Consider the following 19,559-nt stretch of genomic DNA (forward strand, 5'->3'; position numbering starts at 1 on the left):
ATATTAAATAAGGTTTTTTTTCCTTACACAAAAATAGCTCTTGTTGAAATGTACACTCTAAAAAAATGCTAGGTTAAAAACAACCATTTCTGGGTTATTTTAACCCAACTTGTTGGGTTTAATACATTAACCCATTTGCTGGGTTGTTTTTGACATAGTACTTATATTCATGACTTTTCTTACATTCATATTTGAAAAGTTACATCTAAAAACAAAAATGACCCAGCAGCTGAGTTACAGAAAAACTACCCAACACCTGGGTAAAAAATATTAAAAATAACCCAATAAAATGACCCAACAAACTAAACCCAGCATATTTTAAAGTGCAGAAAAACTACCCAGCAACTGGGTAAAAAAAACAAAAAAAAAACAAAAAAAAACCATAATAATAATAATAATAATAATATTAATATTAACCCAATAAAATGACCCAACAAGCTGAACAAAGCATTTTTAGAGTGCAGAAAAACTACCCAGCACCTGGATAAAAAAAAATTATATATATATATATATATATATATATATATAATAACCCAATAAAATGACCCAACATGCTGAACCCAGTATTTTAGGTTAAAACAATAACCCAGCTTTTTTTAGAGTGCAGAAATCTACCCAGCACCTGGTAAAAATATTTAAAAATAACCCAATAAAATGACCCAACAAGCTGAACCCAACATTTGGGTTTAAAAAATTACCCAACATTTTTAGAGTGCAAAAAAACTACCCAGCACCTGGATAAAAAAAAGCACAAAAAAATATATAATAAAAACCCAATAAAATGACCCAACAAGCTGAACCCAGCATTTTGGGTTAAAACAATAACCCAGCTTTTTTTAGAGTGCAGAAAAACTACCCAGCAAGTGGTTAAAATATTAAAAATAATTCAATAAAATGACCCAACAAGCTGAACCCAGCATTTGGGTTAAAAAAAATTACCCAACATTTTTAGAGTGCAGAAAAACTACCCAGCACCTGGGTAAAATATATATATATATATATATATATATATGTATACAGTATATAGAAACTTAAATGACCCAACAAGCTGAACAAAGCATTTGGGTTAAATATCACAATTCATGATTAATTTCTAAGCGTTTTAACAAAACTAAATTTAAGGGTTCGGTCACATATAGAAACGCCTCCAAAAGTAACAGTTTTAGGTTACCATGTTGCTTTATTATGTAGACACAAAAGAGCAAATCTAATGTACATGTTTGGACCTTTAAAAGCAAATATGTTGCTGTGTGTTCAAAGGACATACGTTACAGAAAACAGTCTCTAGAGAAAAAAAAACGAAAGGAAAAATCTGCTCACACATCCCAGCACCCCTCCTCCAACTACAGCTCCGCCTGTTGTCTGAGAACATGCCACTCTCCCTCCTTCTCCCTCTCGCTGCAGCTTTTCCTCTCACCATTACTTCCATTGTGGTTCAACTCTGAACTCTGGCATCATCTGTTTGTGCTTAAAGTTTGCAGCGTGTGCACTGACTTTCCCATTCCTTTTTCACCCTTTAGGTGTGGTCACATTAGCGAAATTTCAGCAAAATTTCACTTATCAATAGTATGGCAGTATAGTGTGTGGTGCATAATTAACGCAGAAATCAATTTCAAACCAAGTAGCTTTCTGATGGTTCGATCTGCGTGAAGAGTTTGAACCCATTGGGAAACCCATTGTCTTTTTGTTCATAATGTGTCCCTTTTAAACCAAGCGGTTTTCTCTTAGTCAACGTGATGAATCCATGTGACCAAGTTAAAGCCATTGCAAAATCTGCACTGGGAAACACTCTCACGTGAAATTCCTGACTGTGTAGTTTCCCATTGAAATGACCGGATTTTTCCCCTGAAAATTTGCTGAACGGTGTCTGCACTTTTACCTCGTCCACTCCTTCACTTCCTTTTCCCACCACCTTGGTCTCAAGTCTTCTCATACTCTTTTGTTCACCGTCCTCCTTTTCCCGTTCTTCTCCATCTTATTATTTTCCTGTTTTTTTTTCTAATGTCTTTTTTTCCATTGCTCATTTCCTCATGTGACACGCCCAGCTCTCTCTCTCCCTCTCTTTTCTCTCTCTCTCTCACTCCCTGTCCTTCACTGGCCAAGAGCCAGATGTCTGCTCTTCGAATTAACGAAAATAGCAGCTGCATTTGGCAACTTTCTTTGCACTCACACATGAATTCAAACACTCTTTCCGAGACTCACAAGCACTCAGACAGATGCAGACAGTCAAGTCAGTGCCTCGATCCAGGGGGCCAATACAGAGAGATGGGGGTCTCTTAAGTGTATTGTGTCATAAGATGCTCATTCCTTACAGGAAGCACCTGGTCCTAGAAATATCCTTACATTCTTCTTCTAATTCTCATCAGTTATTTTTAGACTACATGAAACTTGTCTCAAACGTATTACACTCTGCATAGCTAGTCAACAGTAGAGGCAAAAAGAAGGGGGTTTGTTTAAAGAAAAAGTGAAAGTGTGACAGGGGGAGAGTTGGTGTGCATTATGCAGCTGTTCAGTATGCTAGTCTCATCGTCGCAGTCCATTCAGGCCTGTCACACTGAGAAATGGCCTAGTGGCAGTTCCTTTAGCCCCTTACCCACCGCAATTAAGTAAATGGAACCAGGACTCGGTCAGTCCCCTCCCGCACCACCCCACATTGCATTGATTTTTTTTAAATTCTCTTGCAAAGGAATAGGCACAGTCGCTAAATGACAGCGGGACATTTAGATGTTTTAAAAACCAAATTGAATTACGCTCTGGAGATTTAGTTTGTGTTACCAGCAGCAGTAGAAGTGCCCTGGGTGTGTCTCTGTGCAGGCCGGAGCAAAAGAGAGAGGGGCTGGAAGGAAAAGATCAACTAAGAGATGGAGAAACTTTGGAGAAAGAAGGCTTTGCATTACGCTTCCAGAGCATAGAAATTAATGTGATTTAAAATCAGTGATGCTTAACAGTTATTTGTAGTGTGCCTACGATATACACTGCCGTTCAAAAGTTTGTGATCAGAACGATTTTTAATGTTCTTTTTAAAGAAGTCTCTTATGCTCATCGAAGTTCCATTTATTTGATCAAAAATACAAAAAAAAATGTAATATTATTGCAATTTAAAATAACAGTTTTATATTTTAGTATACTTTACTTTTCTAGCAATATAAATCTTTACTATCACTTTTATCAGTTTAACGCATCCTTGCTGAATAAAAGAATTCATTTCTTTCAAAGAAAGAAAAAAATACTGTCACCAGACTTTGAACGGTAGTGTATATTGTTACAAAAGATTTCTATTTTAAATAAATGCTGTCAAAGAATCCTGAAAAAGTATCACGTTTTACAAAAATATTAAGCAGCACTGTTTTCAACATTGATAATAAATCAGCATATTAGAATGATCTGTAGGATCATGTGACACTAAAGACTCAAGCATTGATGCTGAAAATCAGCTTTGCATCACAGGAATAAGTTCTATTTTAGAGTATATTAAAATAGAAAACCTCTATTTTAAAGTGCAGTAATATTTCACAATATTAGAGTTTTTTTCTGTATTTTTAATCAAATAAACACAGTCTTGATACACAGAGAAGATGTCTTTAAAAACTTACTGATCCCAATCTTTTGAATGTTAAAACTTGTAAACTTGTTCAAACTTGTACATTTTTTGATTTTGGGTAGGGATGCCATATGTCCAGTATCTGCATAACAAATCAATGAATTCATTCAGTCAGGGAATTATTATATTGAACAGGAGTTGCAACCAACTTTACATAAGTATTTTGATGAATTTCAGAGTGAATATGGAATAGAGGGCAGGGCTTGACTGAACTTCATTCATATTTGGAACACACATTAAGAGATTTTTGATCAAATCTGAGAGCTTTCTGACCCTGCATAGACAGCAAATGCAACTGACATGTTCAAGGCCCAGAAAGGTAGTAAAGACATTGTTAAAATACTCCATGCTGTCTATGCACCTCTTGAATTTCATCAAAATATCTTAATTCATGTACTGAAGATGAACGAAGGTCTTGAGTAAGTAATGACACAATTTTAATTCTTAGGTGAACTATCCCTTTAACTTGATGGATTAGTTGTTCAACACAAAACTAATACTGTATAGGAACAAAGTACATTTTTTTATATTTGTGTTTTTCTTGACACAAATATAGCTTGTTGAAATGTAGGCTAGTTGATCAGTAGTACAACTCATGATTTTGTTTAAACATTCTAACACGAAAATAAAGAAAAGCTGTTAAAAACTGTAATCGATCAGGTATTACTACTGCAAAAGTTACAGTTGAAAAGATAATTCATGCTCACTAATTCTGCGTGCTGAGTCACAGTGGTTTCAGTGGTGTGGCTGATTATTTCCTAAGAGTGAGAGTTTTCTATTCTATTTCTCTCATCGCTGCCATTTGAACATCCATGCAAACACTGCTTCTGCTGCACCCTAAGGCCTACTGGGGTTGCTATGGTTACAGCGGTTATCACTCAGCCTGGGTTACTAGGCGAAGTAAACACTGGGAAAAGAGGGAGCTTTCTTGCTTTCTTTCTTTCTTTCTCTAAGAGTCTTTAACTCAACAGTTTTTCATTATTCCCTTTTCTTTCCTTCTCCCAGTGCACGTCATGTTACATAAGGATCCTGATTTGCTGTTAGCTTGAGGCTTTTTTATGTGAATGAGGGAATGGAAACAAAAAGTTAATTTGGGCCCCTTAGTATGACTTCCAAATGTTCTGCAGCTTTCCGTCTGCTTAAAGTAAACTTACCACCCCATCAAAGTGAGCACATAGCTACTCCTGCTGGTCACGATGAAGTACTGCACCCTCTGTATTTAAAAAGCATTTAGAGTGGATGACTTGTCTAATAAAGTTGTTCAGTGTAATTAAACACCTCTTAATGGCTTACTCTTTGATGTTAGTTTTGTTTAGGAATCTTGGATTCTCCTTTATGATAACACACATCATGCTTTACTTCATGTAGGTGTCTACATCTTGATTGCTGTCGGCGCTGTGATGATGTTTGTTGGATTCCTCGGTTGCTATGGAGCCATTCAGGAATCCCAGTGTCTTCTCGGAACAGTGAGTAACAACTCCTGACCTCTCAGCAAATTCTTTAAATCACATGATGCCAAACAATAACCGGAAATATATTTTTAATACATTGACCGTAAAACCCCACTGTAAAAAAGGAAGGAAACAGTGTGCATGGCCTTTTTAGTTGATTTCATCAAAAAATTGTAGGTAAATGTATTCCCTGAATTTGTTATGGTGCCATGACTTTATTTTATGTCAGTATTTAACAATTGCCTTTTTCAATATTTAGGTTTAAATTTAAATAATTAATTTAAATGAAAACTTGAAAACAATTAAATACTTTAAATAATAAGAATGTTCAACATATTAGAATGATTTCTGAAGGATCATGTGACACTCCAAACATTTAAATGGTCGTGTAGTTTTTAAAAAGATTGCTTATGTCATTGTTACTGACATTGGCAACTCATACTTTTTGGTGTCCACTGTAAATTATTGTATACTTTCATATGTTAGCTAATTAATAAGAATAATGAAGTAGTGTAAAATGTAAGAGTTTTACATTTAGGTAACACAATATTATCAATACAGTGATATCGCGATAGCAAAGCCATCTCGGTATTATTGAGGTTTACATGAAAATATGAAACGATAGGTCTCCCTGGCAAAAACTGTAGTTTTTAAAAGGTAAAGGTCTTTAAAGGAACACTCCACTTTTTTTTGGAAATAGGCTCATTCTCCAACTCCCCCCAAGTTAATAACTTGAGTTTTACCATTTTGAAATCCATTCAGCCATTCTCCTGTTCTGGCGATATCAATTTTAGCATAGCTTAGCAGAGATCATTGAACGGCTGAATGGATTTCAAAACGGTAAAACTCTACTTATAGGTTTGGAGAATGAGTCTATTTCCAAAATAAAGTGGAGTGTTCCTTTAATATTGTGTTTTGGGCCATTATGCTTTGGCACAGTATCTGTCAAACAAACTAAAACCGAAAGCACAATATGGTTTAATTCCTTTATCAAGTCTCAAAGCGATTTCAAAGCGAAGCGCAAATTGAAGCGATCGGCTCGTGATCTGGTGTTTTCCACGCCTCATCTACTGAGTTTAGCGAGCATTTGGGGGCCCCTCAGCCAACAGTTATGCTTTATTTTCATGGCAGATGATTACAGCATATTACTAGATTTGTAGTGAGACCTGTTTTCACTGAAGCTGGAGTCTTTAGTCAAAATAAAAGCCCTACTGTCGTTTCTGTCAAAATAAAAGCTTAAAGGAGAAGTCCGGTGTGATATTGACCTAAAGTGTAATGAATCATGATACCGAGTGTGAACTTACCTTTCATAGCTCATCTTGGTTTGTCCCCTGCACTCTGAAATCCGGCGCTAAAATGCTAACAACAGGTTGTCGTTGATAAATAAATCACTGTTTTACACCATTTACGAGGTACAATGTAGCTCCACACTCGGCTTGGTAGACTTCCAAGGGCCCTGGCATTTAAAACGAGACATTGAGAACTTTGAAAAAGCACTGGTAGTTTATTTACAAGAAGATTTATACAGACAGTACCTTGAGGAAATGTACTGTTCTCCGCCATCTTGATTAGATCCTAGTATCGTACCGAAGTCAAAATTGTGGTATCGAGCCATCCCTACTCCAGTCCAAAAGTAACGTGATTACTCACGTGACTTATCAGGTTGTAGTTTCCTTCCTGCTCGTCACTCGACTTATCGTGACTAAATTCAAGATGGCGGCGAAAGGTAAATTGTCTGAAGGTACTTTCTGTGTAAATCTTCTTGTAAATAAACTACCAGTGCTTTTTCAAAGTTCTCGATGTCTCGTTTTAAATGTCAGGGCCCTTGGAAGTCTACCAATGAAGTGTGGAGCTACTTTGTGCCTCGTAAATGGTGTAAAACAGTGATTTATTTACATGGCTAGTCTGATGCCCGAGGCACCCTCAACGACAACCTGTTGTTAGCATCGCCTAACTAGCGCCAGATTTCGGAGTGCAAGGGACAAGCCGAGATGAGCTACACTCGGTATCATGATTCATTACACTTTAGGTCAATATCACACCGGACTTCTCCTTTAAAAGTGAAGTATGAATTGCTGACAGCTAGCGGTGTAAATGGGTAACATTACTGCAGTCCCAATTCAAAATATCCCTTTCAGGTGTAGAAATTAGGAAAGAAGTGCTGTAATTTCCTACTGTAAAGCAAAAATAATATACCCACTGTCTTCATTTACTGTCATTGTTGTTATTCTTATTTTTATATTCTAATTTGTTTGACTTCCTAAAACACCAGTGAATGTAATTTAGAGATAGTATATCATAAATAAAAAGAGGGTTGAGTCCCCTTTAAAGTTCAGGTACAAGTCAATTCACTGACGTTTTTCTGACTTAAATTTTCTAAGATAAGAACATGGGTTGGAGCTCATTACACTCTCAAAGTTCATTACATAATAATTTAACTAAAAAAAAATTCATTAATTTTTTTTTTTAATGTAATAAATATCACATTGTGGGCATCATCATGCAATATCATTGTGTTGTGTGACTTTGATACTGTTACATCCCTAATGAATATATATCAAAAGTATAACATTGAAATCTATCTTTAAAGAATTAATCCACATATTAATTATGAATTCAGTGACAGACTCCTGTCCACATACAGTACACATCCCTTTTCTCTCCCACAGTTCTTTGCCTGCCTGGTCATTCTGTTTGCCTGTGAGGTTGCTGCTGGAATCTGGGGATTCATGAACAAAGACAAGGTCAGTTCACACACATGGATACACAGTGTCAAGCTGACACATACACACATTTAGTTGCATATTTTTAACTATACCTTTTTTTACAGATCTCCAAAGAGCTGATCACATTCTATGACTCTGTGTATGACAGAGGCATTACACTTGGAGACAATGAGCAAGGGCGGGCTGCCTCTGCTGTCTTGAAGGTCTTTCATGAGACTGTAAGTAGTCCTCTCAAACCAAATAATAGTCCAGATGTTGTACAGACATATTTCTAATCACTGTTATCTCTGGGTTTCAGCTTAACTGCTGTGGCAAAGGAGGCCTGTTTTCAGGTGCCACGATGTGGCTTTCAGAGACCTGTCCTAAAGACAAAAAAATCTCTGATGTAATGAGTCTCTCCTCAGTAAACCATCATATTGAAGAATTCTCATCCAAGCCCACGTTGCATGACGATAACCTGTTTCTCCATTTTTCAGAACTGTCACACCAAGATCAAGGAGCTTTTCTCTGAGAAGATCTATTTGATTGGCATCGCTGCCTTGGTTGTTGCTGTTATCATGGTGAGTGTGTTTGTATAGGGGCCTGTGTGTTAAAGCGATAGATCTTCCAAAAATGAAAATTTTTTCATTAATTTCTCACCCACTTATGTTGTTTCAAACCTGTAAAGTCCGTTCATTTTTGGAAGTCAAATTAAAATATTTTTTGATGAAATCCCAGGGCTATATGGCTCTGCATGGTCATATATAGAAGTAAGCAGGAAAGCGCACAGTATTTTGACAAACTAAAGTTAGGAGGTAAAGATAAGCACAAGCAGTATTGATTAAAATATTAACCTAATATTTCACCTACCTGAGCAGAAATTATAAGAACAAACACAAATGTTGTCAAGATTCTTGCTCTGGACCAGAGGTCGCGTTAACCGAAAATTGTCCATCATTGACAGAATTTTTGTTGCAATGACGGAAAAATCTGAAGGCCTTCTGTCACTTTGACAAATTACACAGAGGGTTATCTAGTGTAATTATTAGCTAATTCCCACCCCTGTCCAGTTGGTGGCGAGTGCGCTCCAGTGTGGCAACAGAGCACTTGCTCCAGAACTAAAAAGAAACTTACTAATCTTTTGCCTTTTGCTATGCGTTTGATTACGCACAGGCGCAATAGTACTAAGAAGCTACAACGATCTATCATGCCACATTAAAGAGCGCCAAAATGTTATTTATTGCTTGAATTTCCTAATGAAACTGAATTTGAAATTTGAGACTTTGTTTCATTGCGATTTATTGGATGGGAGGCGCACTATGTAGGGTAGAGTGGGGGGAAACGCCCCCCTTAAGGAAATTGTGACATTACAGTGAAACAAAACATAAATGTGACTAGAATTGCCATCCCGGTTTTGAGTGACTATGGCAGGAGTTATTCACCAAATATTAAAATTGCTCAGCCTTCATAATTAATTAGTATTTTGACTGAACATATTTTTGTACAAAGGGGGCGTTTTGCCCCAGCAGTGGGGTAAAATGCCTCCTTTCTTACCAACCAGTTTGTTTCATAGATCAACAGCAAAATGAACAGACTATAGTTTTTAATCTCTAAAAGTAAAAGGCAAGTAATGTATCAACATGTATATATATTAATATTTATTTGAGGAATGTCCAAAATATCCACATTTTTTAACATTTATATTTATACATATAACTAAGCCATGCAAACAAATATGTTGAGGTATTTTAGTTTTTTTATTTTGTTCAAATATTTTGATTTTACTACCTAGTTATACTGCATTAAGTGTAAAACAAAGGATTTGATATACAGAAATATGTTATTATAGTAATTATGATAGAGCGAAACTAAACCCTCTGGGGGGCGTTTTACCCCACAAGCTATGTCTTTTTAAAAAAACTGTTTAATTTTTAAAATACAATTATATTCATTATAAATAACATATCCTCTCAAACTACAGACTTCACTATTCATCTATCATACATCACCGTGATATCCTACAGAACAATATTCTCTTAAACACTTGTTTACTAATATCTGAAAATTATAGCATTTTCCATGTAATCCTCTTCTCTTCAAACACGTTGCTGGTGTCAGCTTCTCCAAGGAGATTTGTTTATCCCCGTTGTCAACGTAGTGCATAGCAACAGTAAAAATATATCTTGACTCCCTCTAGTACTTGTTAGTCATCGACTGAAAACAGCATAGACCAAAAGATCGACTGGGATTTACTGATCAATATTGCTCATTAAAATGAGAATATATTAAAATCGATGTCACTGCGGGGTGTGGTGTTGAACATGAAAAGTTAAGCTGTCTCATCTGTTCTCTTCAACATATTAAAAATCAAAATGTGAACAAAAATAAATGCAATTAAATGTGTTATAATTAAAATATGAAAATTAAAATGAAGGGTGATAAGGAATTATGACAGAATTTTTACGACCCCGTTCGTCAAAATGACGGGCAATGTAACAGTCTAACGCAACCTCTGCTCTGGACACAAACATCTTTTGTTCCTCAAACCTCTTCTTAATTCGTTATAACTTTTGGCAGTCTATTACTCTAAATGTTTTTCCCAGTCTGACCAATTAGTACAATAACTGATCATTTTTCAGCAGTAATAATCGTCAAAAATATGCAAGTTTTGTTGGGTTTAGTGGCTTTGTTTTGTTCATTTATGGGTGAACTATTCCTTTTAACATACAATGCACAGCATAAATGAGTACACCCCCTCTTAATATATATAAAAGATGTATTTTCTTAATGATCACTAATATAATTCATGGAAATATGGCTATATTTAATTAAACATACTTGTTAGGTGTCGTGCTGGTTAGACGAGACGGGAGACGAAGTTCAACTAAATATGCTTTTAATATGAATCTTCAGGAAGCACAAACAGGAACATCCACACACTTAAACTAAATCAACATTAATGACCGACAGGGACATGAAAACAAGGACAGACTTATAAAGACAAACTAATCATGAAACACAGGTGACAGGGATAACTCAAATGAGGACTCAACCAAATGAACACAGAATGACAGGGGGAGACAAAGGGAGAAACCAACTGAGAAACAGTGCAAAACCAAGGCAGACAAGGATACATCTAACAATACTTAATAAAAACAACAAAATATATGTCAATATTTCCTGTAATATAAGTAAATTAGCCAATTTTGTTTAAATAATGGATTGCAGAAATTAGTACACCCTATATGTAGTTCAGCAAATGTATAATATTCTAGTACTTAATATGTCCTCCAGAACATTAAGTATACTGCTCTGACCCTTCTTGGCACTGAGTGTACAAGTTCATGGCAAATTTTCACATCTGTCCTGTTTAACTCCTGGAGGACGACCTCTTTGAATGCGGAGTTTTGCTTAGCTCCTCTCTACAGAATCCCCCACAGCTGCTCAAGAGTGTTAATACTGAGTGAAATACATGTCCATACATGTCCATGCTGTGCACTGTATATTTTACTAGTGTTTAATGTTGCCTGCATCACATTTTACCCTTATTTTACTCTCTCTTTCCAGATCTTCGAGATGATCTTCAGCATGGTGCTTTGTTGTGGCATCAGGAACAGCCCTGTTTACTGAAACGGAGGGGCAAGATATTACCTTTAAAACATCAGCCAAAAAAAATTTGTTTTATATCTACCATCTCCTATTTTGTTTTGTATCTACCATTGTTTCCTAATGTAGTCAACCTATTCAGTTCCTGAAGTCTCAGAACAATTTTTGTGCATTTTTTTGTTCAAACGTTGCAGTGGAACCACCAACTAGTCTGCTATTGTTTACGCTGTCGTTGGCAAAGACTAGTTGCTATCTGTAGCTATAGCAGTAGACTTACACACACAGTACATTATTACATGAAGAATGGATACATTTATTTGCTTGTAGGTTTTTTGTGTTAACTGTTAAGTACTGCTATTGCTATTGGTTAATATCTTTCTTTACGTATGTACATGTATAAACTGTATATATTTGCAGCCCTATATGGCTCCTAAGCATGAATCTCGTATTGAACACTCCAGTCCATCTTCCTCTCTGAGACTGCTGTTTGTATGTTCACGTTTCTTCTTGAGAAACCACTAAATAAACAGTGTTAGCTAGGTGAGAGGGAAAGTCAGAATACAGTGCTTATTGGAAGCGAGAGTGGAAGGATTAAGAATGTTAAAGACCCAGGTATACTTCATTTTCCGCGTTCCGCTCCGTCAGGAGCACGTTGTTGAACGCGCAAGCCATGTGTCAACCTAGGAGGGATAGAGCTGTGGCCGAAAACTTAACAGTAAAAGATTGCGTTTATTAACGTCTACACCTACCGGACTGTTCTTAAATTACGTCGCACGGACTGTCAGCAAGCTGGAGCGGAACTCGGGCAAGGAAAGTATATTTTCGGTTTAAACTTTCTGAAGTTTACGAGCACTACATTACTTCTTACAATGTGTGACATTTAAGCTCAGTCGGTGTAAAACTTAATATATATAGGGTTCTCTGTCGGTCAACAAGTTATTCTCAATCAACAGCACTTGTAACTTGTTGGTTACAACAAAAATTATTTTCGGCTTTTTCAAAAACAGCAACAATATGGGATACAATTAGGTACTTAAAATGGTGGTGAATGAGGCCGAGTCGTAAACATTACTCACTGTTGTGATTTTAGCGTGACAGTGTTTATTTAACCTTTTATTTACCACTTTACAATTTAGTTTTTATAGCAACTTAAAGGAGTAGTTCACTTTCAGAACAAAAATTTACAGATAATGTACTCACTCCCTTGTCATCCAAGATGTTCATGTCTTTCTTTCTTCAGTCATAAGGAAATTATGTTTTTTGAATAAAACATTTAGGGATTTTCTCCATATAATGGACTTCTATGGTGCCCATCAAGTTTATACTTAACAAAAAAGCAGCTTCAAAGGGCTCTAAACGATCACGGCCGAGGAAAGAAGGGTCTTATCTATCGGCTTATTTTATGAAAAATTACAATTTGTATAATTTTAGTATTCAAATGCTCGTCTTCTCTAGCTCTGCAAGACGAGTGTTTGAGATTAAAAAGTATATAAGTTGAAATTGTTTTTAGAAAACAACCAATCGTTTTGCTAGATAAGACCCTGCTTCCTCAGATGGGATTGTTTAGAGCCCTTTGAAACTGCATTTTGGAAGTTCAAACTCGGGGGCACCATAGAAGTCCATTATATGGAGAGAAATCCTGAAATGTTTTCCTCAAAAAACACCATTTTTTACAACTGAAGTAAGAAAGACATGAACATATTGGATGACAATGGGGTGAGTACACATTTTTGTTCTGAAAGTGAACTTGTCCTTTAAGTCTAAAACTTAAAATAATAAGAACAGTTTCACTGCTCAAATAATATGCTTGCTTTTTTCTTTAACATGGAAGTAAGCCTATGAGTGAGACTTTTATTATCCACAACAACGTGCAGTAAACGGTAAAACTGTTTGCGCTACAAACCAGTGTGTTCATAAATAAAATAATACATTAAAATAATATGGTAAGACACACCAATTTACAAAGCAGCAAAACGAGCTGTTTTGTACAGATTAAAATAGCTGCCAGACCCATAAAATGTACAAATGGCTGTGCCTGCTCTTAAGGCGAAAAAAAGGTGGATAAAATGACACATTTGTGCTTTACCATTCACTTCTGTTTTAAGTGTCTCACTGTAGCATTGCTTTTTGCATTCTCAAAAGTCAAAATTAGTTTTTGTGGCAACATTATGCCGCAGATGTTATCAGAAAAGTTTAACTTGTGAATGAATTGTATTGAACCTGGAATATTTCCCTTAATTGCAGAAAGGGCACTGATCTATGATCATTGTGTTTCTTAAATGTGAGATCACATGGATGAGAGAGCTGATCCTAGATCAGCATTCTTACTGAAAGCTGTAAACCTAGAGCTCCTGATGCCCGCTACAAACTTCAATCTCTTTATGCTGTCTTATAGGTCTACTGTATTTTTCCCCATGGTCTGCATAGAAAGAGTTGGACCACATTTAGATTCACTGCCCTAGTCAATGAAGTGCTCCCCTTCTTTACAGCGATCCAAGCCATAGAGAGGATTCATACATACCTACTAGCCTTATAAATGAAACACCCTATCCCTTAATCACTTAGATAGCAAATCCAGATTGATTCCTAATGGAATCGTCTATGCTGTCATAGCTGTGATATCACTTTAAGGAGTTTGTGTGATTGTGTACATGTGTGATATCTGTTGACAGTGAGTTCAGAAGGACAGGCTTGGTTGGGTATAGTATTGACAAGCTCTTGACTCTTCACTGCCACCTCTATCACAGATGTAGTTGCTGTTATACCTCGTCACCTTCACTAGGTGGCGCTCAAGTACTATTCACTCTGAAAACTGGTGACTACACCCTTACTATGCCTGTGTACATGTCTATCGTGCACTTCTTCTATCATGCAAAACGCCCTCATCCCTGATGCATAAATACCATCAGATTTACCATGTGATTTACTACATGCATTATGCAACCCTGTCTTGTTAACACATATTGCCTATGCTGATATGCTTAGAAAGTGTCTTGTAATATGTACAGCTATATAGTATACTAATTACCATGTAAAGACAATGTATGCCTTTAATTGTGATATCTTTTTTCTGGTACTTGCAATGATTTCGTTTGAAGCATGTAAGGATTTCGGGGGTCCTGACAAGTCGAGCATGATCTTCTAACTATTAAATATTATGAAGGAGAAACAGTTGTTTATGAAGTTAACTGTTTAGTTAAAACACATCAGAGCATTTGAACACTATCAAATACAACTGTTGTGTTGAAAGGATCTCATACTCATCAAATACCCAAATTAACAACTGTAACTCAAGCTTTCTTTACCCCGATGCACCAATTTTGATTTTGATTTGGTTTGTTGCCCAAACATTTAGGAATTAAATGTATTTTACAAATAACATCTCTTCATTTTGTTCCTTTGTCTACATTATTCCCTTGTCAGATGTAAAAAAGAAAACTAAAAGTTCACTCTTTAAAATAGTCCCAGAAAGGGTGTTTTTGTAGTAAGAACTTTTTTTGCCATAGATGTTATAGGTTCTTTAAGAAACCACAAAACATTATTTTTAGAATGTTGTTGTCATCAAATACCACTGATATTTGCCATACTCTTTTTAGAGAATGGGATTTACATTCAGAATCTGATTTCATCATGAATCATGTTTTGTGCATCAGCACATTCTTCTTCTGTCAGTCATAAATCCTGTTGCTGAAACCCCCTAAACTTTTTTGTGTTTCATTTTTACTTTCATATTTGGTATTTTATTTTTTGTCATTCTCATTATCCTTTTTTTTATTACTCTAAAGATAGATAGCAAAGGTGTAAAGCCATGAAATCATTTGTTTCATCAGTTTCATCAGTTTCAGTATTGTGGGATATAGTGACCACCCTGGAGAGCTGCTGGACTGCTGCATTGGGTGTGTCTTCTTAACTATGGGCCTCCCTTTGTTTCAAACAAAAGACTCATTTCCAGCAGCAAGTGGATAAAGCAATCAGCTCAAATAATACATTCATTACTGTACACTGTAAAACCTAACAGTGGAATTCGTTAAATGAAATGAGTTAATTTAACTCAAAAATTTCTAAAAGTTATTTCAACTCAATACATTTTAGTGATGTAAACTCAAATGCGAATTAGGTTAAGCAGAACTCATTTTAAATAAGTTACTAGAAATTAATTTAATCTATTATTGCCATACACTCTATGTCTATGGCCGATCACAAAATATTTAAAATAAATATAAGCTTAATCCATGATTTCTAACATAGTTTTTCGAGAAGTCACGTTTGTATAATATAGTTCTAGATTATTAGATGTTTCATTACTAGATAAATAGCCTAACTAAATGGTAATATATTACTTTTAATAATAATTAAACAACCAATAAACTATAATAATAACGATAATATAATAAATACATACATCTATTTCATTTAGATTTAGATTTATAATTTTAAAATAATTACTTTTACTGGAGGCAAAATATTTTCCGGGTTTTTTCAAAAACCGCGCGCATTTTTTCAGTCAATCATGTCTGCTCATCCTCTCACTCATGTCACGGGATCACAGCAGGATGGATTGCGACGTATTCCTGGAAAATATCAGGCAAGTTAAGCTTTTCAAACTTCTTTATTGCTGTTTTAAGCACTTTCGAACGACTTGTGTTTGTCAACTTTATTGTGTATAACGTTGTCTAGCAAAGATCAAGCAGCTATGGCGTCATTACATCAAAGTTATCAACGGGAGGTGTTAAATATGCAGTGTTAAACACAACGGTTTGTCAGTGATAAATTAATAAATATGTTTTGTGGTTTCTCACAGTCGGACACAAACGAGTCCAGCAATTTTTATTTTTAAACTCGAGAGGCGGCTGAAAGACGAACTATCTTCCACATCTTTAACCGTCACTCGCGCCACAGCTCCGAAGCAAGGTAAAGCAAACACACGTTCCCTATTTTCAAAAATGTTTAAACTTTTTGTTAATCGTTATTTATTATTTGCTTTGTCAGTTTCATCTAGAATATCCATGTGACGCTGACGTTTAACGTTACTATACTCGCCCAAGCCCGGTGAGGAGCGTTTATACTCTGTTTTGTTAACATTAAGTTAGTTAACATTTTAGACTGTTATTTGCTCCTCATGATGTCTTATTTAAAATTCATACTAACAAATTGTCATGTTTTTTACATCAATCTTTTCAGAGCTAAGCCAGCTAGGGGTGGTGTGATGTCATTGGCAACAAGCTGCTGCAGTAAAAGCCTAAAATGAAGTAAGTAGAATTCACATTATATTTATATGATGGGCTTTAGGATATATACAAATTGATGGGCTTTAGTGTTTATTACGAAATTACAAGATGTAATTTGTCACGTTATAAAAAGTAAAGTTCTTCAGTTTTTATTGTTTGATGAATTGCTATTAATGCAATTGCAATTGTGTCCAGAATTACCAGCAACACAAATTCAATCTCTGCTCTTCTGAAGCAATACTGTAATTTTGTGTGAATATTAGATTTGAAATTTAGACCTAAACAATGATCAATGGTGAATACACAGCACAGATGAAAAATGGCAAACCTCAACTAGCATCCCACAAGAATAACATCATGACATCTAAGGACCAGTAATGTTTGTAGTGTGCTACCATTTTGATTCAGTCTGTATTGGCAGAGTGAATGACATCTTAAATTTCAGGTTGGCTGTCATTCTGACAGTCTTTTTTATTTTGTGTTGCTTCAGAAGAATACCAGTGAAGTCTTTTAAGTTGTGATTATATACTTAATTAATACAGATGAAAAAAATATATTTTATAGATCTAGGAACATTCCAGTTGCGTAGCTGTCTATGGAGGCTCAGAAAGTTCTCAGATATCATTAAAAATACCTTAAAGGGATAGTTCAAACAAAAATGTTTAACTCAAACCATTGCAGTCTGTCAGTCATATAATGGCAGTCAATAGTTACCAAATCTTTGAGGGAAAAAAAACATACACAGACAAAACCCAATTAAACCCTGCGGCCCGAGGTGATACATTGAGATCTTGAGACACAAAACTGTCTGTCTTGTTCAAGAAACTTAATAGTATTTACATCATTATTTACCTCTGATCCACCGGAACTCTCCCCTGTATGGAGCGTGTTCACAACAACCTGTGCATGGTGCGTCAGCGTGCTCTGGCGATTGTAGTCAGTGAAAAGTCAACACTCCCCGATGGGTTTGCACAAGAAAACGTAATCTTTTAGTTTTTAATCAATTGCCAGAATCAGGATAAGCACAAGTCATTATCATTTTGAGTAGCCACTATGCACTACGTAAACAATGAGTGATGTGTACGCATGACAGACCGCCGTGCATGCATCTACTATGGCAGATCACGTTGACGCATCACGCGCCGGCTGTTGTGAGGACAGTAGAACGTTGCGATCGATCAAAGGTAAATAATATAAATACTGTTCAGTTTTTTGTACAGACCGATAGTTTTGTGTCTCAAACCTCAATGTATCGTCACAAGCCACAGGGTTTAAATTGGAATGCGGGCTTGGAACAACATTAGAGTAAGTAATTCTCATTTTTGGGTGAACTATCACTTTTTCTCTCTGTTCTGTAATAAAGAACCTTAGATTGTCAAATTAAATAGTAAATTAGTAAAATGAGTTTATGTAAATTAAATTAAATTAAATCTCTAAAACATTTAGCTGATATTCACATCTGAAAATCCTGCTGATAAACAACTCTGGAAGTTGTGATGTGAAAATTAAAGTACTACAGGTTTTTTGTTTTAAATTGTGTACATACCTTATTGAATAAACACTTTCCCGATCCTTCACACCTTTATTGTAATTTATGAAAATGTAAATATGTCTGATTTGTTTAGATATGATGATATTTGGTGACGTACACTAACAAAACTTTTACTGCATTTAGAAAACGGGAGCGTGATCAGGTGCAGATGGCAGCTGTCACCATCACTGTTAAGGAGGAAGAGGGAACATTATTCTTAAACCCAATGGAATGTCAGCAGAAACCACGTCAACTAGATGAGCCCCAGAGACAGATCATCATTGAAGACCTCATCACCTAGACGGCCATCGACGCAAGACCACGAGAACCAGATGAGTCCTCTCCAATCTGACTTTGTGGCAACATGGAACTTTTGCGTCTATGTTAATATTAGTCTGTTTCTTTCTTATTCTGAGGTTGCTGTAGCCACCAGGTCTAGTCTGTATCCAGATCAAATGGTCACTGCAGTAATGTAAAGTTGCTTTGACATAACTTGTATTGTAAAAAGCATTGTATAAATAATTTTGACTTGGATGTTTTGATTGTATCTAAAGATGATGTCTGCCAAGTTTTGGCTCAGTGTACAGGTTTTTTTTTGTTTTTTTTGCACTAATGTATTCCCTTATAGTATACATAAGATTAACAGTACTTTCTATACAAAATTTAAGGAAAACCTTTTTTTTTTATATTTTATTTTAAAATTGATCCACTGTGTTTCATATCATTTATTGTTATTATTTTTAATATTATCAATTATAATTAGTATTTTAAAAAGGGATTTTGTTAAACATTTCCTTGTTTTTGCTGTCTTTGCTTATTTGGTGAAAAGTCTGATAAGATAGCGTAAATGTTATATTTTTAACTAAACAGATCACTTATTTTTATTTATGCTTTAAAACATTTGTTGTATTTCAATAAATACTTAAGAAAACCCACCTGTTCTGTCATTATTACCAGTGTTTTTGGTACGTCTTATGTAACTTTATTGCTTTGAGTTTGATGAACTTAAACCATCTAAGGCAATCGGTTTCCTCAAACCATTCAAGTAGCAAAAAGTTGATATGACTTAGTGGGATTTGTTACCTGAATTCAAACTGACTGAGTGGAATAAACTTACATTTTTAAAGTTGAGTTAACTCAAATAATTGCCTAAGCTAATGTTAAAAAGAATAAGTTAATTAAACTCAATGTATATGAGTTTATAGTACTCATATTTTTGGGTTTTACCAAACTTAAATGGTTTAAGGCAATCAGTTTCCTAAAACGGTTTGAGTTACCGTAACTTGTCGGGTTTTACAGTGTATGAGTCAGTGATCTACTAATCGTTTAAATATAGACACACACACAAAAAAATCACATTTAAACCAACTCAAATGAAAACCCCCTCAAATCTCATCCAGCCTGTTGACTAAACAGTTTGTACATCCTCTCTCCTCA

General features: G+C 35.5%; 1 protein-coding gene and 1 long non-coding RNA gene across 2 annotated transcripts in view; both read left to right on the forward strand.

Moving 5' to 3' along the window:
- cd81a (CD81 molecule a) overlaps nt 1-14,742 on the forward strand; it is a 33,391-nt gene extending 18,649 nt beyond the window's left edge. Inside the window, exons 3-8 of the mRNA XM_073836163.1 lie at nt 4,970-5,067; nt 7,722-7,796; nt 7,883-7,996; nt 8,077-8,163; nt 8,255-8,338; nt 11,325-14,742. Coding sequence (XP_073692264.1) covers nt 4,970-5,067; nt 7,722-7,796; nt 7,883-7,996; nt 8,077-8,163; nt 8,255-8,338; nt 11,325-11,387 — 521 coding nt within the window. The 3' untranslated portion in view covers nt 11,388-14,742. The remainder of the gene's footprint in view (nt 1-4,969; nt 5,068-7,721; nt 7,797-7,882; nt 7,997-8,076; nt 8,164-8,254; nt 8,339-11,324) is intronic.
- Nucleotides 14,743-15,953: 1,211 nt separating this feature from the next.
- On the forward strand, nt 15,954-18,701 carry LOC141331090 (uncharacterized). The gene is made up of 4 exons (XR_012355231.1): nt 15,954-16,274; nt 16,353-16,412; nt 16,545-16,612; nt 18,267-18,701. It is a non-coding gene; the product is annotated as an uncharacterized lncRNA (long non-coding RNA).
- Nucleotides 18,702-19,559: the final 858 nt, after the last annotated feature.

This window comes from Garra rufa, chromosome 3 (assembly GCF_049309525.1).
Source record: "Garra rufa chromosome 3, GarRuf1.0, whole genome shotgun sequence".
In the NCBI taxonomy this organism is placed as follows: Eukaryota; Metazoa; Chordata; class Actinopteri; order Cypriniformes; family Cyprinidae; genus Garra; species Garra rufa.